The 22,988-nt window shown below is 42.1% G+C and overlaps 1 protein-coding gene across 4 annotated transcripts in view; it reads left to right on the top strand.

The window, feature by feature from the left end:
- Positions 1 to 4,678: 4,678 nt before the first annotated feature.
- The window catches only part of GRIA3 (glutamate ionotropic receptor AMPA type subunit 3), a 140,878-nt gene continuing 122,568 nt past the window's right edge, over positions 4,679 to 22,988 (top strand). For 2 of the 4 annotated variants that reach the window (XM_054289959.1, XM_054289958.1), the window contains exons 1-2: positions 4,679 to 4,958; positions 5,817 to 5,975. In XM_054289959.1, coding sequence (XP_054145934.1) covers positions 4,868 to 4,958; positions 5,817 to 5,975 — 250 coding nt within the window. In that variant the 5' untranslated portion in view covers positions 4,679 to 4,867. The remainder of the gene's footprint in view (positions 4,959 to 5,816; positions 5,976 to 22,988) is intronic. The other 2 variants (XR_008483914.1, XM_054289960.1) reach the window with 1 other exon arrangement.

The raw sequence follows: 22,988 nt of genomic DNA, 5'->3' as shown, positions 1-22,988 counted from the left end.
AGCCTAGTGTACAGTTAATCGGAAAGCAGAAGGTAATATAAATTGGTTCTGACATTATGGCACTATAATAACACTACATTTCCAGCACAGCTCTGTAGCTCTTAGAATTAGAAGTATGTATACTAAAGACACCACAAATCCAAGAAATATGGAGATATTTGTCCATACTGACTGTTTCCACATTTGTGTCTTAGTTGTGCAATTGTAATTGATATGTTATTACTGTTATAGTCCATGTACAGTTCTGATAAAAGTTGCTGGACTAATTTGCTTCTGCTACCTAAAGTTGAAAAAGATTCCAGTAATGGAGTAATGACTTTTATTTATGAACAAGTTTCCTCTTTGACCCTCTTCCTATACAAACCTTGATGATCCTTCCATGTTCTTATGAACATATTCTTATGTGCCAGACCCAATTATTCTGCCAGAATGTATTTGGTACAATCTTAATTCCAATGATAGGGGTAATAAACCTACTACACATCTCTGTGGTTTTAGGATTTCACCTGTTAACTGTTCTTTGGAAAAACGAATAACAACAAATCAATGATTCAAGTAGTCTCTGAACCTGTCTCTAAAACTAACCATTAAAAAGTAACTTTCAGAGAACTTCAGACATACTGTAAACTCTCATAATGAATAAGAGCAGTAAGTCTTTCTTGAGGCAGCAAGGAACAGCTTTTTTGCAATGAATTCTGAATATTAATCCCTACAGCGTTTTACTAGATAGTCTAATGCATTTACCCTGCTAATTCACATAAAATTTCCAACTTTTAAAAACAATTATTTTGGCAAGAATATTGTGTAGAAGACAGCTTTATAGATTAGCTGTAAACTTCACAGCAGAATATTTGTTAAACTGTCTCTCGTTTGCAGCTTTCTAATTTCATTTTATGTCTCTGTTATTGCCTGGTAATGAAAGGTAAACAGGAGAGCTTCAATAGTTTGTTCTATGGCCACTCATAATCAGATCTTAACTAGATGTACTTTTGACCTGTTTTCCAAAATGAAGCTGTAAGGTCTGTATTCATTTTCCCTTTTGACACTGTACTTTCCCCTTGACTCCTTCTATCTGTAGTTTCATCTTGTCCCTGAATCCCTTTTCATCCTCACGTCTGTCTCTCCCCACTATCACTCTATCTGTTAACTGTTTACTGTAGAATTAATCAGTTTAGCTAATCATGCTGACATTGACATAAAGATTGGTTAGTTGTGCGTCCTTTGCTTTTATGAAGAAATAACTGGTTTAAAACAAGCAAACGAAAAAAGGTGTAAGACACATTTGATAATAATTTTATTAACAATTATGACGTTATTTGGTTCACACTGGGAGAAACGCAATATTTGTTAGAATCTCTCTGCCTGAGCTTCTCTCTTGCAATTAGAAATAGGAATGACAAAAGTAATAAAGTCTGCTTAGTGCAGTTAGGGTGAAGCTTCAGTAACAGAATCCTGTAGATTCTGCCATGACTTTATGCTAACACTATGGGTTTAGCCTGGTAACATCAGAAAGCACAGTGAGAATGCTGTGTCCCAAATTCCAGAGCATTTTTCTAATCCACTAATAGACATTACAATGAAAACACATTAGCTAATTATAAATCATTACCTTCTCCTGCTCAGGTAGATACTCTGAATCCCCAGTGTCCCAGAACACTATAAATCATCTAAACATGAAGCTTGATTATCCTCTAAAATCTTGGTTGTATTTATTAAGGGAAGGTTTGGGAAAGCATCTGGCATGGCCTCAGTTACCACGGAACTCATTAATTCAAGTCACTGAGCATCCTTAGCAAAGTAAATAAAATATTTCCATAGCATTGATGTCCACATAAAGGCAAGTAATCTACCATTTTGTCCCAGGACACTCTGGGTTCACTGTAAGAAAGATAAACTGGGATGAGGTCTCTGAATTTCTCCAAAGTCCATATGGAATGGGTGTTGTGCCATTTCTACCTGCTAATCATGCCATAAGGCTGACTGCATAAACAAAAAAAGCAAACTGCACATTCCAAATGCTAATGAGAATAATAACGACAACATGTGAGGGGCTTCAGAAGGTAGAATGTGAGTGATAATGGAAATTTGTCTCTCAGCACAGATATATTTTCGACCACCACAAGACTGTCCATTTGTAGATTAGACTGCGAAGCACCATCTTATTGGAGACAAGGTACCCACCCTGCTGGCAGTGTGTGAAACTGACACATGCCACATTCATTCATAGCTATTTTATCTCCTCCCTTGTTCTAACATCTATAATGTTGTACATCATTTCTTTCATAATTTTTTCAGTGCACCATCAGCTGTCAGTGTGGCAGGGGGCCACCAGCCTGCAATCCTTAGCTGCAGAGATGGAGAGAACTTTGCAAGAGCAAGTAAACAGGGAGAAAGGACTGCTAGCAAAGCACACCATAAAAAAAGAGGACGGCAGGACTTTGTAGAGAATGCATTAGAAATAGGCTGGAGGTGTGTAGAATAGGAAAAGGTAAGTAGTTTGGAACAAGACAGAGAAATTATTTGCTAAGAGGAACATGCTTCTGACAACTGTCCTTAATGTCTAAACTTCCTGTACCTGTCTGTAGCTTTCAGATCTGCTGTCCTTACCAAAAGACATTTGTGAACAGAGCACTCTACAGCAAAGCCAGGCTGCTGCTGAAGATGCTAATTCTGGGTCTGAAACTTCCTGGTTAGGTGAGCTGGGCCAGTGGCTCTCCCTGATTTTTAAATTTTTATATCTGTAAAAGAAGAATATAATCAGGCCTCAGGGGATGCTTACAGGATTCATAGGTAATATGTGTAAGGGCATTGAGCTTGAGGAGTGCTACAAATATAATCATGGACCTTATACCCCACCTATCCATACAGAAAATAATTTCTTTAAAGAGAGATAAAGTGACAACTGCCATCTCAATCTAAATAGGGAGCATTACCATCCACCCTGCAGCCTGAACCCTACTCTTTGCCTGAACTAGAACAGTCTCCATCTTCTGGGAATGATTCTCATAAAGGAACACATGAAGCAACCAAAGTATGCACCTTGGAGTGAGCAGGTATCACACATGTCACTAAAAGCATGTGTTACACTCCTGCATCATGACTGTGGTGCCCTGCTCTGCACCTCTACCTCTGGCTTCCTTCAAAAGTAATGGTTTGAATCTCTGATGTTGTTCATCAGCATTTGTGCAGTAATCTGCAGCAATCTTCAATCTTACACCTTGACTACTTACATGATGCTACAGCCAGTGGCACTGGTTGATAATTTTACAAATGCAAAGCCAACTGCATTTAATATTATCTCTAACTGAACTGAACATCAACCCAAATAACGTCACAGTCTAAGACTAAGAAAAAAAAAAATAAGCAGAGGAGCATCAAGGTAAAATCACCTGCTGAAATCAGAGGAAAAACAAGTATTAAGGAAAGAACTTTGCTAGGCCTACGAGATGGACAACTCCACCTAGAATTGCTTCTCTGTCTCCATTTTGTACAGTTTTGTGAGCCTCAAAGCAGCAAAAAGAAAAGCACTGTAGGATCCATACAGTGAAGTGTCAAGGAGGTGGGTGAAAGACCACAGAGAACCTGACTGAGGCAGACACACAGCAGCTCCCTGTGGATATGAGGGGTGTCTGAGGGCTGGTGCTCAGACACACGGGATGTCTGCCACCCATCCCCCTGCTCCCCTGCGACCACCAGGCTGGCCCTGCCCTGTGTGCTGTGCTGGGGCAGCTCATCAGCTGACACACATGTTGTGTCTTTTTCCAGCATCAAGGATGAAACGGGAGACTTTGAGTTCCTTCCTTTCCTCCGTAGAGGAGGTTGGGAAGGACCTAACATTCCCTCGTGTGGGATTCAACTCTTCTTGTCTTTTTTCACTTCACAGCACTGTGGGCGGATGATGCTTCCCTGCTGATGCGCTGGCACTGGAGGAGGGATGGGGAGAACTCGGGCGCAGGGCCGGGAGCCCCTTCGGGAGACGCACGGTGCCTCGGCATCCCTTGCTGTGCCCCCTTCCAGCCCTCCCTCGGCAGTCCCTGCGCTCACGTCTGTCCCCAGCCCGCTCCCTCAGGAGGGGCCCAGCGGCACCCGCCTGCCCCAGCCATCACCAGGCCTCCCGCCCCCGGCCCCAAGCCGCCTCTGCTGCCTCCCGGCCCGCAAGTTCTGGGGCGCCCGCACCGCCCACCGGGCACGGGCACCGCCACGGGCAGGACGCGGGCACCTCCACAGCACCCCGGCCTCCTCCGCCGGCCCCGGCTCGGCTCGGCTCGGCTCCCCGCCCCTCCTTCCTTTCCCCGCTCCCTCCCCCGCCCGCCCACAGGCGCACGCACCGCACTCTCTCTCACATACACACACACACATCGAGCCGATGCAGCTTTAAAGGGGCAGCTGCAGCCCGGGGGCCGCCCCACGTGAGGCCGGTGCGCTCCCGCCGACCGCAGCCCCGAGCGCTGAGCCGCGGCCGGAGCCGCCGGGGCTGGGCGGGCGGGCCGAGCGGAGCGGAGCGGCTGCCAGCCCGCCTCACGCCAAGTTTGATCGATAACCCCCTCCCGGCCCGGGCGGAGCAGCCTCGGCGGCTCCGCTACCCACCATCTTTGGGGGAAGTCCCTGCGTTGGGGGGGGGCTGCTGGCGACGGGCGAGAAAGGCAATCTCGCAGCCAATGAGCCCTGCTAGACTGGGGTGAAGACGAGAGCAGAGGGATTTGGGGAAGGAAAGAATAAAAAAAAAGAGACGAAAGGAGGGGGACCATCCTCCCCACCACCTCCGCCAGCATCGCCACCACCGTTGACACCGCTCCGAGTCTCCAGTTGCGCCCATGCCTGTGCCGCCAGTTTCGGTTTAGGGGCTGAACCGCAGGGGCTGAAGAAAATGGGGCAGAGCGCGCCCCGGACCCTCCTGCTGCTGCTGGCGGGGCTGCTGGGGGAGGCTCTGGCGGGGTTCCCCAACACCATCAGTATAGGTAAGCGCCCGCCGCGGCACCGCGACCCGCGCCTTCCCCGCCAGCCGGGGGGAAGTTGTGAGGAGGGGAGCGGGGGGCGAGCCCGGGCGCAGCGGGGAAGGAGCCAGCCCTGCTCCGCTTCGTTCCTCTTTCTGGGGGCGAGAGGCAGCGGCGGTGCCCGGGCCGCGCCGGCGGGCGGCTGCGAGCGGCGCCGGGCTGCCCGCACCCCTGCGAGCGGCGGGGATCGGGTCCGCGCTCTGCGGAACCGTGCCCCTGGAGCAGCGCATCCCGTGGAGCACATAATGTGAGAGAGTCGTGGCGTGAATCTGTAGCGACGTGCCCGAAGCCGGGGCCGAGCGAGCCGTGAGGCTCAGGGCAGCGAGTGCAGCGGGGGCTGTTCCCTGCCGTCCCTCAGAGCATCATTTCCCTCGGCCGCGCTATCGCTCCAGCAGACCGTGAAACCGCACGTTTGCCACGCCGCACGCCGCCGTGTCCCCGCACACCACTACAGCGGCGATATTTCGGTAGTCTGGACAGGATTTAGGTGCCACGATTCCCCAAGTCAGACTTTTAAATCTCTATGCGGGCATCCGTGTAGAAGTGGCCTGGTTTTCAAGGTGCACCTGCAGCTCCAAGCGACTCTCATTGTTCAGGGGGCACCTGGATGTGGTGTGTGGCTTTAAAAGCCCAACTTTGGACTTGGAATATGTATTTCATGTAGGTGCTCTGTCAGAGTTATGTGCTCACGTTCAGGGTGCTCCTGTTCCTTCTCTCCTGCAGTGTGCAGCAGGCAAATATAACTTATTGCCATTGTTTCTCCTCAAAATTAATTCTGAAATACCTTTTTCCTTTTTTCCATTTTTTTTTCTCCTCACCTAGGTGGACTTTTCATGAGGAACACTGTTCAGGAGCACAGTGCATTTCGATTTGCTGTACAGCTATACAACACAAACCAAAATACCACAGAAAAGCCCTTCCATTTGAACTATCACGTAGATCACTTGGATTCTTCCAACAGTTTTTCAGTGACAAATGCTTGTAAGTAAATACCTGGTTTTAAAAAATATATTAATTTGTTATCTATCCTGCATTCAGTTCCTTCCTGGTAGCCTAGAATTCTTGGTCATACAACATAGTGCAACAAATGTGTGTACTGACTGGAGGTTTAGTAGATTTGCAGCATTATATGGAATCTTAGGAAAAGTTCTCTTACCACCTCATCCCCTTAGTTTTGTGTTTCAGGAAAACAACCATGTTGTTGATATAGCAGTGCTGTGTAGCTGCAATCAGTGAATTGCTGCTGAAGTAAGATCCCTTCCTTGTTGAGGCTACAACCTAGCTGTGTGAAAAGGCATAATTTGCAAATAATATACTATGTAGGGAAAAACCAGAAACCACTGTTTAGAAGTGACCTTGAGAGGGAGAAGGCTAGAGGGGCTTACTTGCCTCATCTGCCTTGAAATACTGAGCTGTTTTCTTACAGTGAGAGTCCTGTGAAAAGCTGAGGAGACTGTAAACTGACACATACTGTAAGAGCTGAGGGGAGAGAAAATGGAATCAGAATACTTGGCGTTAGGAGAAAGAGCTCTGCACTAACAGTGCACACATACAATTTGAGCTTTTATTAACAGAAGATGCAAAATAGAACTTTGAGTATTGCTAATGTGGTGTTAAGATGCAAAATCTCTTTCAGAAAGACTTGTGCGTGTTCTGCATTTTAAAAAGCATTCCTTTACCAGTAGTAGTTCCTGGATATTTGTTTTACTGATGTATCCAAATTTGATTCTATACAAGTTTTATTGTAAATTAGTAAAAATGAAAGGAGTCCTCTTCCAAGGTAGCTAATGCACTTTGCAATGTGGAGATATATGTCTGCACATGATCTAATGGACTGCTGAATGCAATGTACTAACTTCACATAATGAACAGGTTACTTCTCACAGTTTGCAGGTTTATACTCACAGTGTAAAATGGTCAAAGAGGAAGCATTGTACTGATATAATGAAGCACTGGAGTACAGAAAAATAGTAATTTTTGCTTTAAAACAATTATATGTTTTTAATAACTTTTTTTTTTTTTATTTGCAGGAGATAGGATAGTTCTTACATTTCTGTCCCACTGTATATTCTGAGAAAGTTCATGGTTAAAAAATATACAGTAAGGAAATATTTGGACAAATTTTGGATTGATATTCTAACATATCCCCCATGTGACTGCTTCTTGGTAGTGCAGTGTTACACTCTCCAAAGGACTTTGAAGTAGAACCTTTAAAACTTTTGCAGGGGGTTAATTATGTAATATACAGTAAAAATACTTGGTAAAGTGGGAAAAAATGGTACATAAAATCGTGTCTCTACTTTGCATCTTATTTTACTAATCCTATCCAGCTTCAACAGCTCTTACAACAAACATCAGACTATTAATCCTTAATCAGTGTAATCCCTTCAAGAGGCTGCATCTCAAGCACAGTTTCCTAAATATCAATTATATGGATTTAAACTAAATACGTTGAACTGCTTGGGTGATTAATTATTAATTGTTTTTTAAAAGTTGTTACCAGCTCTTCCCCCACCAACAGAAGTGATCCACACACTTGTTCAGTATATTCAGTCAGTGTTCTACTCATCTTCTGACATCTAATGGTTTTTGTCAATGCTTATTAAAAGCTGTGGCAATTTTAGTAAAGTGGGATGGTTTTCTGTAGTACAGAGCTGCTTGTTCCAACACCCATATTACCAGTATAGTAAAATTGGGAAAACTTAAATCTCTGGAGAAACTGTAGACCAAAGCAGATGTACCTACAGTAACCTATTTAAGAACAGAAGATGTGAAAAAAGAAACAGGTGAAAGAAAATGAAAAGGTGACCTTATCTGTACTGTGTCAACCCTCTCATAATACTGTTGATAAGAAAAGAATACGGCGAGTCCAAGTCACCAGTCATAAGCTTCAGCAGGTCAAAATACAAAAACCCGCATCAGAACAGTTATTCTTTTGATTTTGGTACCAATTTTCTCTGAAAATCAGAACACTTATGTGTATCAGTGCATTAGGATGAATTAATAGCTCCTCACACTACCTGACCAAAATTCCAGCCTTTAACCATATCCTCATTTCCTATGGGAGTGGCAGATAATTTCAGTGTGCTGCCATATCCATGAAGGAATTCTTTCCACAACATTTTTACCTCACTTGGAGATAAGCATATATTGTCTCCAGTGCTGTCACACAGCAGTTTGATCAATATTTGCAATTGGCAGGGTTCCATGGGAGAGAAACCTGCAATGACTCTGCCTTCACTGGGGGGGAGGCTGAGGCTGAATTTGTGGTGGGATAGGTACAGGAGCTGAGAGGCAATTGAAGGAAAGAGCGTGTGTAGCCTGAGCCTAGTGCCTGTACTAGTCAGTATCCATAAAATAATACTTTTCATTCTCTTTTGCATTGATTTGTATGATAATGACTGTAGTAAGTGTTTCTGTGTGCAGGGATTGAGGGGGCTCTGCTCAGAAAGGCTTGGGCTCTTACTGTGCAGCTGCACATCCCGTTTGATGCAATCTGGTGCATTCCAGAGGAGGAAAAAAACCTCTTCTGAAGTATTCTCATGAGCCTGAGAAAAATAGCCCACCTCTGCTACGGCTGATTTGGCAATATCCCAACCTGGGAACAAACTTGTTTAGAAGCAGAAGAAAATTCCTGCCCTAAGCCCCTCCCTCTCATTTCTTTTTCAGTTAAATGATGCATAATCTGATTTATGTACATGTATTCCCTGCTTCGCTGCTAGCACCAAGCCTCTCTCTGTATATTTAATTTACACACATTCATACAGTATTTATCCACTCTGTATTTATCTGCCCACTTATTTATTTAGCTGTATGATATCTTAACAGAGAACAAATGCAAACACAGATGAAAATTCCAGTGTATTTAAAGGTGAATTGAAGTTTATCAGTTGGCTCCAGGGAAATTATTACATTTCTTAAAATATGCAGCTTTTTGCTATCAGTAGAAACAGAAAGCAAGCTGAATTGACCTATGAATTTATAAAATCAAAATCAGGTTATATTTTCTTTAAAAATGCTCATGTAGGGAGTGAGCTAGCTTTTTCAGAACAATATGAATATGACAACTCAAAGATATAAATTTGTCACTGAAGCAATATCTCCCATGCATTGCTCATAATCTGATGAAGGATGTTGGTGTTAATGCTGAATTGTGTGTATAGTTCTGTAGATCACATTCCCTAGAAATAGCCCACGTCTGTCGTTCTGCTCTGCACTTGTAGTGCACTATACTAACACTGCTCCAGCCTCTGCAGTGTCAGCTCATTAGCACACAGATCTCATATTCCCTCTCTGCACTGTCATTGCAAAAAATTGCTGTTGTACACCTTTACAGCCAACAAATGTGCACTTGCCTTATGTACAATTTTCAAGAAATATTTAGAAAAGTAAACTAAACCTTATGTATAGTCTCTCTTGAATTTCTCAAAGCATTTTTTAGTGAAAAGCATAGTTTTCTTTAAAATCTGTTGATCATGTAATGACAGTGGTGGGATGTGTGCAGATGAAAAGGGGCTGTGATTGTAGAATCTAATTAATCTACAGATACATTCCATCTCTCAGCTAAATCTAACCTATCAGCTGCAAATTCTTGTCCCATTAATTTTTCTGAGTTTTTTTCCTATCTATCTTCTAAATCCAGAAAGCTTTTTGTATTTTACCAAATATAGATATGTAGTGTTTTTTTTTTTTCATGAGCATTCATTTTTCAAGAGACAAAAAAAAGAGGGAGGATGCAAAGACACGCTAACCTTAGGCTGCTAAAATCCTGTAGGTGGTTGTATCGGCACTTCTTCAAGGGGTCTGATTTCAGACTTATAAAAATTTACTTTAGCGTCCTTGCAGTCTTTGTGTTTAATCCTAAAAATTCAGCTTGGAAGATTTTAATGGGAAAAGTGCATGTTCATTGTTGTGAGAGCGTTGCAGAAAATGATAGCTCAGGAGTAGCAGCAGGCAGTTTGTGCAGTTCAACTGAGCTGCTCCCTGTCCCAGGGCACAGGTGTGGGGTGTGTGAGCTCACTCGCACCCTCGCTCGCACTCGCGCGCACGTGCACAGGCCCACGTTCTCTTTAGGTGCTGTTCAGCATTTCTCTTTGCCAGTGGGCAGATAATTTGCTTCCCTTGCATCTGTGTGCTCTTTGGCCAGCTGGCAAAGGACACTGATGCTGCAAGTGGTCAGCTCCCTTCTGCCAAAAGCATAAGCATGTGTTGCTGAAAGCATTGCCAAGTTTGGGCTGGGTACTGCTGGTTCTGCGGGAGCAGCGAGCACAGGGGAGATGCCTGAACTCTCCCAATGTGGAATATACTCTGGTTTCTCCAGTGTTCTGTGGTAAAACTCCTGGAAATGTGCTTTCTACATAACTCTACTCATTACAGACCACTGAAAATGCCATTCATGCTGCAAAATGCACTCAAGTATCGTGTGTAACTGCTGTATGACCAGAAGAGCAGCTGGCTTCAGTTTAGGGGTCAAAGCTTTTGCATTATTGGGTCTAGGTTGAAACATGAAAGGTGTGTTCCAGCTAAGGTTTGTTTCCCCTTCATGGCAGAGCAGATGATTTGCATTAAACTTAATGTGATCTCAGTCTTAGCAGAAGGAACCCTACCACTTTCAAACTATGTTTTATTATTTCTTTAATTAATTTCAGAATAAGCTTACTCTCCTCTGCTGTGTACATTACATTGATGTACTGTTTAGATGTTAGGGTGCTATTTAACTCACACAGTAGAGATGGAAAAAATACCTTACATGGATGGACACTTTTTTGAGAAACTCTGGGTTCACCACATGAATAAAGAGTAAAGCATGGTAAAGAGTGCCATTTACTTGTTTAGTTTTGGAAAGATTTTGTGCGGATACAGCTATGAAATTGTTCCCTTTTCCTGTATAGCACTGGGCCTGGACGACCCATGGGGCTGTTAGGGTAGGTTGAAGAGGTACTGATTAACTGCACCTTCCCATGAAATGTGTAACAGCTGGAGTTTATTTCTGGGAGGAAATGGAGATGCCATGACGGGAAACTAGCCTGTGACAGAAGCTTTTAACAACCACAAAAAAAGCCCCACAGTTTTGTTGAAGGCTGATTCGGGAGCTTGTCCAAGAGCTGCAGAAAACAGTGGGTTTCTTTCCTCTGGGTTCACTGTGTTCAGTGTCTGGGAGGTGGGAGGCCATCCTACTGCCAGTGTAGGACTGTTATGCAAGAAGGTGTGAAATGAGAGCTGATGTATTTTCAGTGTTTCTTTATTGTCACAAACCATTAATTTAACATTTTCCATTTAAAGTACATATTTTATCATTACCAGTTTTAGAACGCTAATTTTGATTTAGTTCGGCATCCTTAAAATGTTTTAGAATATGTTATTTTTGAACCATCAACACTGTTTTCATCATTCATTACAAACCAAACCAACCCATATAAATGCAAACCTGTGTTCATTTATTGTGAGAAAGGTGTTATGTGAGTTGGTTTTTGGCATTTAAGTTACAACCTGAGAGCAGTACTTTCTGTGCTGCTGGAGAGCAGAGATCACTGGAAGGCCATCACCCCTTTTCTAAGGAAATTCATAAGGCAGCGTAAAAACTCTGTTCATATTGTCAGGAGGTTTGCTATGTGAAGGCTTGTACTTCCACTGGAACAACGTGGTGATCTAAAGCCAAAAATTTAGAAATGATTGATGTAGATAAAACCACTGTCTGTGAAGCTGTGATGATCACTGCAGTGAAGCAATTTCCAAATTTCACCCATGGAGATTCTTTTCTTCTAAATATGTATGCATTACATTTCCTGTCAGAGCCAGAGGCTCCCCTCTGTTGTATCACCTGCTTTATATTATTGTTGATCTTCAGAATATCAGATGCCTTTGAAACGTCAAATTTGAAATAATCTTTGAGTTTTCATGTGCAGCCATCTGATGGAGACTCCAGGGTAGACACTCCTGCTCTGCTGCTTGTAGCCATTGCAGCTGGGCACTAATAACTGCAACACAGCCTCACAGGGCACACTCCAGCCTGACTCTGTTGGGAAGTTTGGAGACATTTCTATATCAGCAGATACAGAATGCAGAGTTCATTTTATTAGTGCACAGCAATGTGTGAACTATTCAAAGGCAGTGAGTACCCTTTCAGCTAGTCTCACAAAGATGTGTTAGTGGTGATGCTGTTGTATATGCACAGAGCAAGAGAGAAACAGATGATGGGGTTTCTGTGTAGAGAGAAAGAGTGAACTAGGAACGAGTTATGTCAGAATCCACTGAGCAGTCATTCCTGCATATCCTTGCCTTTGTGTCTGAGGCTCTGGATCTATTTTATCATCTTAGCTGTTTCTAAAATAGCAAGTGGCAATGTGCAACCCTGACACAAACACCACACAGGAGGCACAGAAGCCTTTAGTGCGTGAGGATCAATCTGCAGAGACACAGTGCTGTGGATGACTTGCCCAGGCGCTTGTAGAAAGGGTGAATTGCTTTCCTGGAATGGATAATGGTGCAGGTGAGCACTCTTCTGCTGGAATGGAGTGACCTATCTGGTCACTTGTATGTCATTATTTTGCTAGACTGTTTGGATGTTTCAGATATGCTGAAAGTTTTTTTGCTTGTTTTGTTTCAAGTGCAATTTACGTGTTTGCTTTCAGTCCACTTGTAACTTAAGTGATTGGCTTTGAATGCTTGGTCCTGCCCTTGTGTTGGGCTGATATTTGCTGGAGCTTGTTCAAATGTAATGTTTGAAATTCTGGTCAAGAATTTAAAAAATATGTAGGGCTGTATGGGTGCTTCAATAGCTTGAGAGTTTTTTAGCAAAAGGACTGTCTTTAAAATTATATGCAGCTGTCTGGGTAAGAGATAGCTAGTGTCTGATGGTGTATAGTCTATGCATAGTCACTCATTTTGTGTATACTTCATTATTTTCACACATCTTTCTCCTGGGCTGATGTATGGAATTGTGCTTGCTGATTTCACCATGGGGAATTTTGTCACATGCAAACATCAAGCATTTGGGCCTGGTCTGTCTGGTAAAGGGACTGAACTTGGGAGGTGGTGGAATCCTCTGGAGGCTCATAGCATGATTTGGAGTAAGTTGGATTGTCCTTTATTGGCACGGTTTTTCTCTCTCTTATACAAGGGTAGTAAAATTTCCCTCTGTCTCAGAGGTACTGCAAGGCTGTTTCCAGTAAAAAACTTGGAGAGCTTAGGCTAACAGAACCTTCTTTGATTTATTGATCACTTCTTCCACTTCCAAAAAAAAGACAAACCCAAAACCAAAAAACAACCAACAAAACAAGAAAAAAAACAAGGAGGAAAAAAAAATTCCCACCAAAATCCAGCCTACTTTTGATCCTGTTGAAAGATGAATTGAAATTGGCAATTACAAATTTGCTGTCCTTGCTGTAAGAAGATGTTCATTCCCACTGATGGACCTGGGAGAACATGTGTCACAGCCATACAGCGAGCCAATCTATCACTTGGCTAAGGAGGAGTTTGCAGCTCTTTACCTGAAATAAGCAAAGCTGTTGGAGAGAAAAAATATTTGATACTGAAAAGTTTTTTGCCTGCTATGCCCTTTGGGTCTTTATAATAGGTCTGGTCCATACTACTGCAGCACAGCAAATGCCCAATTCTTGCCTACCTGGCCCCACGCTCTGTTTATTTGAGTGATGGAGAAAGACCTGTCTTTTCCAGAAGTGCTGCTGTCTGTTGATTTCTCCCAGTGAGGTGTGCTGTAATCAGTATCTCACAGCTGCTAGCTTTGCCAGGAGATGTGCAGCAGTGCGTTCAGGGGTTGCTGCCTCCCATGATTTTTTTGTCTCATTTCCATTTGAGAGATCTTACTCTGATTTGGGTGCTGCAGCCCACTTAGTGAACATGGATCAGGTCTTGTGGATCACAGGGTTGCTGTATCATGACCCACATCTTGATGTGCCTTTATACTCAGCTGTGCATGCTACATTCCCTAAAACTTTTTGGTGATTATCATTGTTGTAATTTGTGTTTTTCTGCTTAAGGGGAGCTGCAAAGGGGAAGATGGCCTGGGGAGAAGTAGTAATAGGAAAGTTTTTTCAAGTGATGAACTTTTTGTAGCCTTCCTGCAGGAGAGCATGGTGAAACACTGGTTTTTTACCAGTTACAGAGGTTTTGTCTTCTTAGACTTTACATATTGTGTCACCAAGTTTGAATTCGAATGAAGTCTGCTGGTCAGAAAACTCAAGTTCATGTGTTCTTTTTTCCCCAGCAGTTAGATGAGAGCTAATTAGTGTCTATTGATTTGCAAAGGACTGACCCCAACTCTAACCCTGGATTGACTCAAAACTGTTAGGGGGATTCTAAATTATCTAGCAAGTTTAATGTACTCACCCATCTTCCTCTGAAGTGTTTGTGCAGTGGTCAAGTAGCATCTCCAGAGTGGCTTCACTTCTGTTGTGGAATATGTGAAAAGCACTTGAACATAAGGAAGTGCTGAATGAGCAAACATTCTGCATAATACCTACTATCCAACTCTGAATTTCTTTTTTAAAACATTGCTTTTTGTGCCTATTTGCCTATGACTTCTTGATGAATAGAAAATGGGATAAAGAGAAAAAAGGTACATGATCATAATGTGCCAGCTAATCCTATTTCTTTCCTATTTCAGCCATGTCAGCAGAGTGATTCTCATGACTAATGATAGTTTTTATATATTTATATTGAATGCCTCGGCCAGCTCAGACCTACTTCCTCTATAGAACCATTATCCCACTGTTCTGTGCATCCCAGAAACTAATTGTATATCCCAGAATATCTTGATTGAAATGATGGGAGCTGTGTGACTTGCTAATCTTTCATTTCAGATGTAGTTCCAAAAAGGCTTTAAAGATTTAGATTGAAATCAACCAGAAAATGTGAGAATTAAAAATAAAAGCTTTTTTAAATAGTTTCAGACCTAAAAAAATTACTCAGCTTCAGTTGAAGTCTAGTATTTTGTTTTGGAAATTATTATTTCTGTTTTGTGCATTTTTTTCCTGGTTGAAACAATTTGGTGAAGCTTATCCAAGTTAGCAAGATGTTTCTGTGGGCATGAATCTGCTTTTTTCATATAAAAGCACCTATTCTGTCCAATTTTTATAACAACATATGGATTATGGATGTGAATATAAAATTGTATATGATTTGGAGGAAATCCTGCTTTTTTTCAGGGTATATAGTACAAACTGCTTGTGATGGATTTTATGGATAGATGACTTTTGTCAGTCAAAGTATGTATAGCATGTCTTTCCACCCCATCTACAGGCAATTTACTTTGTTACCTGGAGAGGCAATGAGATAAACCCAAAATTGATCAAAATGAGACCAGTTAACCCTCCTGAAGTTTTCCACCACTCCAGTTTGGCGCTGCAGGTGCAGAAGCTGCTCTAGAGCGTGGATCAGTGTTGCTTTCTACTTGCAGAGGGCAGTAAATGTTGTGAAGGTTTCTACAACTGCAGTGTCCTGTTTCAAAGGTGTGTGTTCATATGTGTCAGGTGTGCTTTACTGACAATTATTTTTGTTCTGTATAACACAAAAACAAATTGCAAGTGGTGATACTTAGTAATGCATATCTGCAGTGACCACTGGGACCTAGTGTTTAGTGCTTTATTGTTCTACCCTCAAAAAAAAAAAAAAAACCCAAAAAAAAAAGCCTCTGTATTCCATTAAAATAAGTAGGGGCAGTCAGTGTGGGTGCACAGTTTGTGGTAATTGGGAGTGGGGCTGAGCCTCATCCCCAATGAGCTACAGCAGGTGAGCAGCACTGACACAACGAGCCATGGAGTGCCCAGGGACACTGACCAACCACCAAAGGAACAGAGGGCACAGGTGCAATGCATCAACAGGAGGGGATAAAAGGCTGGGCTGAAGAACAAGCAGGGCAGATGCTTACAGCCTTCTGAAGTGAGCTGGTGGTGCTCTGTGTGGGCAGGTGCCTGAAGCCTTCTGATGTGGTAGGGTGTTCCTCTGGGTGAATGCTTAAAGCCTTCTGAAATCATGTACTGACACTCTGTGTATTGTGGCTGTCTCAGCTGTGACAGTCAAGATACATGCTGAGGTCTTCTTCTGATGTGATTTACACCAGGGTGGATTTGGAGTAGCTCTGTGAAATCAGTAAAGGCTAAAAGCAGAGTGGTCCCTCCTGGGGTGTTCCTGGCTCTAAGTAGGGACTGTGGGTCCAGGACAGCCAATGGATTCTTCAGGGGGCATCCTGAACATCTTAATCAATAGCACACCCTGAACATCTTAATCAATAGCACACCTTCCTCCAGGGCTGTGCAGGTTGTTCAGACCCTTGACTTCAGCAGCTGAATACACCCTTGTGTTGCATTGCATGTCGTTTCCTTCTGGAACTTTGGGAAATTTAGCAAAATGATCACGTTCAGCAGTAGTAAGTGTCCCCTTATAAATGATGCTGGGTATCTCAGAAGTATCTGTAATAGACTCTGTAGAGCAGAATCTGCCAAGGAAAGATTTCGTTTTTCAGTTGAAACAAAATAGTGTAAATCAAATGGTCTCCAGTGGAAAGTGCTGACCCTGCTTTTAGCAGAAGTCACTTATTCCATCTCTACTTTCAGATTTCCTCTTTTTTCCCCTCTTTCCCAACTACAGGTATATTTTTTGTGGCTGTGAAGCTTCACTACTTTTTTCTGCATCAGTTTATGTATTTTGCATTTCTTTTATGAATAGAGGCTGTGTGACATTAAAGACCATAGACTCTTCTGTGAAATTTAACTCCTTGTGTCTCTTAGGTGCTTGCAAGAATAGTGACAGTCTTGACTGAAAAAACATTGCACCTTTTTCTGAGTCTTTCTATAGCTAATTCAAGAACAAGTGTCTGGTGGAACAGGGTCTTTTGACAGAAGCATAAGGCTAGCATTTGAATTTATTTTCATGTGTAAAAACACACTGTTGTTTTTCATAAATGAGGAACCTATTGTGGGTAGTGATGCTAACTCCTGCATCCTGGTCAGGTTCCAGCTTGGATCAGTATCAACATAAATCAGTTATTCTCCTGAAAGCTTTATTTAGATAAATTATCTGCACTTCCTGTCTTAAATTCTTATTGTGTTGTTCTGCAGTGCTAGCCCCTGTTTCACATAAGATGCTTTTGAGATTTGAGGCAATCTCTGCATACGCTGGAGGATACAATTTGATATTAAAGTATAGTTTCCTTGTGGGCTTTTCTTCAAAGATTCTGTGCTTCCTTGGTACTGTCTGGAGATTCTCTGTGTTAATAAGAATTGTTTTGTTAATTGATTCCAGAATCTGCTGCACTGAAATAGTCTGCCTTAGTCGGGATCTCCACATGAATTTTAAAATGGCATCTTTCTGGACAAAATTCTACTTTTTACTATGTTGTCTCTAAAACTGATTATATGAGCCCAGTCTATTTCTTGTGTATGCTGGGTTGATTTCAGTTTATGACAAAATTCTCTATAGGGGGATTAAAATCAAAATTATTTGTGTTTTCAAGAAGCCTGGGTAAAGCTGTGTATGAGATATGAATCATTTCAGTTTCTCAGAGGTTCAGCTATGTGACTGAATGTGGGTGGAGTACACTTGAAAAAGTACCTGAAAACCCCAAAAACAGGAGACCTTCTGCAAAATGGGTGTGAGAAGGGCAAAAGCAGCATGATAGTCTCCCCTGCTATCCTGGCTGCCTCGTTCCTGGATGAAAGAAGCTGTAGAAGTGTAGAGCATTAAGATCAAACCTCCTGGATAATCAGGACTGTGACTTTGTTCTGCGTGACAGAGAAGGGCCTGCGGTTCCTGCTGCTGCTGCCTTTTCCACTGAGCCTGCCAGCAAAAGGATCAATTAGTGCCAACTGCAGGAGCGCAGCTCCCTTACAAAGGCCTGTGTCCACTGAGAACTGTTCATTTAAGCTCTCATTATGAACTTCAGGTTAATAACAGTGCATGCTGCTACCTCATAATTTACCTGAAACTGAGAGACTATTTTACCAGTTTAGCCATCCTCCTACCTAGTTCATGTGCTTTTTTGCAACTGAGTCCAACTTTAAATCTCCAGGAGAAGTGGATCGTGTGATGATTACAGTTACGGTGTGTGGAGATTTATTGGCAATATAGAATAAAAAGTAGTAACTTTAAAATATTGATGATCAAAGATGTGCAGCTTGGTAAATTTACCCATTCTTAAAAGCTGGCTTTTCTTTATGAATGCCCTACAGACAATTTTACTTTAACAATAAAATCAAGGCTTTCATTTTAAAACAGCCACAACCTTAATTTTTAGTTAAGAAATTAATTAATTTCTCAGAGGTGTGGAGTTTGTGAGGTTCCCCTGTTTTTCCACTGGTGAATGTTCTCTTTTCAGAGAAGTTGGTGCCATTTATCCTTTTGCTGTTGGTGGTTATGCTGAAAACATCCCACTGCAATGCTGCTTTAGTATGGCTGGGCATGCTGATTGTCATTAAACTAGCAATAAGCTTGTAAATTGGATAATGCTACAAGTTGAAGATTATTTTAATTGCCAGGATTTAAATTTTCCAAGCAACAGGCTTTAAGGCTGAAAAGTGATTTTTGGATGTAGATGGAACAATGTGACTTTTGAAGCTTGGTGCAGCAGCAGTTTGATTACCTGGGTAATTAAACAGATCAACACACACAGATGTGCTGTTGCTTCCTGTTTAGACTGTGTTCAAAGGGCTTGGGTACTTCTGCAGAGCTCATCTGATGGATTTTCTTTGGAGCATTGCACTCCATGTGAAGGAGCTGAGGTGATGGCCTTGGCTCCCATTCATGATACCTGCAGAAAAGAATTGCTGCAGTCTAGTGGTGTATTGAGCTCTCTGCAGTGGTGGCTTGTGGCACCACAAATCCTGTCTGGAAGCTAAGGAGTGCCAACCTCTAGGTTCTTGAGAGAACTGATCTTTCCTCTGTTTTCCCTAGAGCACACACCAGGCATCTTGTAATTCTTACAGTGAAATAGGGTAGAAAACGTGTAAGAATTCCAGGTGGTTAGGAGTTTTTCCTGCAGGAGATATGTGCCTCAGCCCAGGGCTGGTGACCCACCAATGTTTGAGGGTCACATTCTAGGCAGCAGTGGTGTTGCAGTACCTTGCTCACAGCCCTGCAAGGCTCCAGGGAGAGACTCACTACAACCACAGCAATTGGATCCTTTTCACTTCAGGGCTTTAGAAGCTTTCTTTGGGATGTGTACTCCACAGGGATGTTATTTTTCCCTTTAGTCAGCTGTCTTTATTCCTTTTTCTATGTTCTCTGTTCTTGCTTTGCTTTTATAGATAGGAGCATAATTTAAAAATTAAAAAAAAAGGAGCTATTTCACTTTCCAGTGACAGTGAACAGGACTGTGAATGGCGCCTTCTGTTCCCCGTCTGCCTGGGTTCACCTCGCGCCCATCAGCCTTGGCATTAGTCTCACTCACATGGAGCTGTTGGGTTTGTTTTCTCTCAATAACTCTTGAGAGTGGGCAAGGTTCACACTGAAGTAGTTAAAAACCCCAAACTTGGTCACATTTCCTTTTAAGTGATGTTGGTGTAAGTCACCACCCAGGCTGGGTTTGCTCAGATCACTGGAGCTTTCTGTGAATCCAGTTTGATTTTGAGGTGTTTACCAGTCCTTGAGATCATGCAAGTTTCCTGCAAAGCTGGAACTGCTGAAGCACTGGAGGGATCCTGGAGCTTTCAGTGGGACCTGGATGTAAGTACAGTAACTGTGTGAATGAAAAACCAACAGTAAAATTCATCAGCATTTCTTTAGTTTCTTGAAGGCTGCCATGCCTTCTGCACTGATATGAGACTTTTGCAGCTCCCAGTGATGAACCCCCTGAAACAAATGACTGAGATTAGTATTATTTATAGATAACCACAGAGATCATTCATCCTTCTCAAGCTGTTTATTTTTGGGCAGCCCAGTGAAACTGATGAAATTGCCAGTTGTCTGAAATGCTGCTGCCAGTTGTTTGAATGAACGGTATTGATTATAGTTACAGGACTATTCATCTCATACTGGCACGCATACAATACATGGATTATAAAAATGTTGTCTCTGTTGACAGCTGGGTTATGAAATGATACACTGAATTATATGTCCTTGCAGGCAGTGTCTGCATTGACTTTTCTTACGCTAATTCAAAAGTATTAAAAGTTACTTGAATGAATACAGAATGGAGCATTAGACTCTGAAAATATTTTTTTGTACCTTTGTTAGTAACAACCAGTTAACAAGTTTATATTGAAATGAGGTGACACAGCAAAACTCAGTGAGTACTAACTGGCTTATACAATCTTCTGCTGTGTAGGTGAAGAACAGTTGTTTTAATAAAAGAGTAAAGGACTTCTTGGAAGTTGCAGATAGAAAAGAGACTATTTAAGTGTACTCTATCACCACAGTTTTGTTTTAAAATCAAAGAAACCCTTGAGACAAGCCCTGTTTGCAAGGCACTAGTAGTTTTCTGGCTTCAGAGCAAATACCTTCATCTTTCTCATTTTTTTATTTAAAAAAAATGCATTGATGCAGTGATTGTGTTTGTCTACAGTTACCCTCAAAAGTTTTCCATTCTTCATTCTGTCTCTTACTTAATGGTGTGTATCCCAGTTGCTGGGTCATTCCATCACAATGTCTTTTTCTGTGGGATTTGCTGGAGACAAGGTCAGCAGATGGCCTGTTGGCTGTGGAACAATCTGTTCTTCTAACTTGAATGAGTTAGAACCCCAAAAGTTGAAATAAAAGCCCCTCTCACATTTTAGAGAATGTGCTCTCTCATTGATACATTGCATTATCTTTGAAGGATTGATCTTTTGAAAAAGTGTGATCATTAAATAAAGATTAGATAGATTTTAAGTACTGTGCTTGAAAATTTCCATTGTCTTACTCTGTAGCCATGAGTGACTAAAAAGATTTAAGATTTTACATTTAACTGCTCAGAACATTTTTTTTAGTTTTACTCATGCTTACTTGTTTATATCTGAAATAACCACTGCCTCCAGCCGCTGTCCTGAGAGCAGACTTTCCCTATATTTGCCTGAACTAATTGGTACAATGAGCATAACTTCAGTAGTACACAGCAGTGACAGAAGTAACTGTAGCATGCTAGGGTGTGTTTTAAAATGTGTTTGCAATTGTAGCCAATTTATTAAATAATTGCATTTAAAGTTTCATTAAAGACCTAAGTTCAAGCCACTCCAGCTGGAGTTGACTGACTTTCATGCCTCATAAAAACAGGTCTATGTCACTATGGTTCTTAAAAAGATATTTAGCAGTTCTTTCTGGCAGTACAGGGTTTACAGATTTGCTATGAACTTGTGTGTTGTTTGGTTATCAAAGGGCCATGTTCTTCCACAGTGTGCATTACTTGTGATAGTTTTCAAGTGGAATATTTTTACCATAATCCCAGGTTTTCCACAGCATGAACTACCAATTTCCTGAATAGAAAATATTTTTCCTCTTGTACTTTCTTTTCCTTCATAGTCTGAGATTTTTTTTTTAATCTGTAAAATTTGTAATGAGAAAATAAGTAAAACTAATCTTGCTCTTCATTTGAGTGTCTCTTGTCATTGGTTTTTCAGATCCTAGCGAGCCACTTTTTATCTGTCTGCTTCCTTCTGCTTGCCTTTCCTTTGTCAGTCTCTGCAGTGAAGCTGTTCTAATTCCACCACTTTATTGATGATGTTTTATTCTTAAATTCTTTCTCCAAAAATTTAATCCCCTCTTATGAGACGGGATATGCTCAATCTCTATACAAGTGGATGAGTTAGCAGACTAAATATCCTCTCTGTTCATGGGAGGATAGACACCCCCATGCCCATGCTGTCAGCAGAGAGAGATGGATTCTGTTGATAATTTGTGTGGCGCAGTGGCTGACAAGGTACAGTAGCAAGGATAAAACACTAGCAACTGCACTTGGCAAAATTTAGTGGCCTCTTCAGCTGTGAATGGGTCTGCTTAATTGTTCCCCTGCTGAAACCACGCATCAGAGCAGCACAAGCTGAGCAGTTGTGATGGCTGAACTTGCTCCTGCTGCTCATGAACCACACAGACTGTAAATGCAAACAGTAGGTGCTCCCCTTACCTCTAATTAAAGCATGGATGTGGGTTTGACTGTTCAGCTGCAATGTCAAGTTACTCACAAAGCCGGCTTGGGAGGTGATAAGCAGGTATTTTGACTGGATACTTTTGCCTTTCTGGCTTCCTTCAGAAACCAGAAAGGACAGCCTGCCTGAGGGTGAAGAAATGTACAGTGATGAATCTCTCCTTTTTTAATTATGGAAAACTGTGACATTTCTACAGTTCACTTTAGTGTAAAGAGGAAAATGTCCTGTGAATCCTAAGGAAAGGTGTCCTTCCCTAAGCAGAATGGTCTCATTCTTCTGTGGAGCTGCAATATGACTGCTTCTGTCCTATTTGTAGTTTCAACATACAAGATCAGTTGTGGTAATAAAGATTACCTGAGATGGTTATCTGAGTTCTTGAGAAAAGAATGGCAGAGGAAGAAATAAGGAAGGGTGATAATGTCACTTGAGAGGTTGCTTGTATAGGGCCTGTAGCTAAACCACCTTACTAAATATTCTTCAGTGTCCTTGTCCATGTGGGCATTAACACCTTGTTGGAGAGCTTGGATGTTGGAAGTGAACTCCCTAATGTCCAAGCTTGCCTTTCAACAGTCTGCTCAGCTGTGTAAAACACTGAGTGGATATCTAATTCAGGCCCCAGCTTTGTTCTAGGTGAGTAGCAATATCCATTGCAAGAGGCAATCTGTGTAATCTCTGTTAGGTGTCAATTGGGGTGAGTTGTGTTGTCTTTCAGGAGAATGAGAACATGTGGGCTTGCTTAGCTTAAATAACTGGTTATTTTTCAGATCTAGTTAATCACAAGCCCGCGTTCTCCACTTGAACCCTCCTTCCAGACTCATCCATTCAGGTAGCCTTTTCTAATCTTGGACAGAGATTACATTTTTAAACTCTGACTATGCTGTTTTAGAGGAAGAACCCTTCCTCTTGTGTTTGACAATTCCTA

The sequence above is a fragment of the Melozone crissalis genome, unplaced genomic scaffold (assembly GCF_028551555.1).
Source record: "Melozone crissalis strain CALT ecotype California unplaced genomic scaffold, PUWL_Pcris_2 ptg000068l_1, whole genome shotgun sequence".
NCBI classification, from domain to species: Eukaryota; Metazoa; Chordata; class Aves; order Passeriformes; family Passerellidae; genus Melozone; species Melozone crissalis.
Note: the sequence above shows the minus strand (reverse complement) of the source record. Positions and strands in the feature narration are given on the sequence as shown.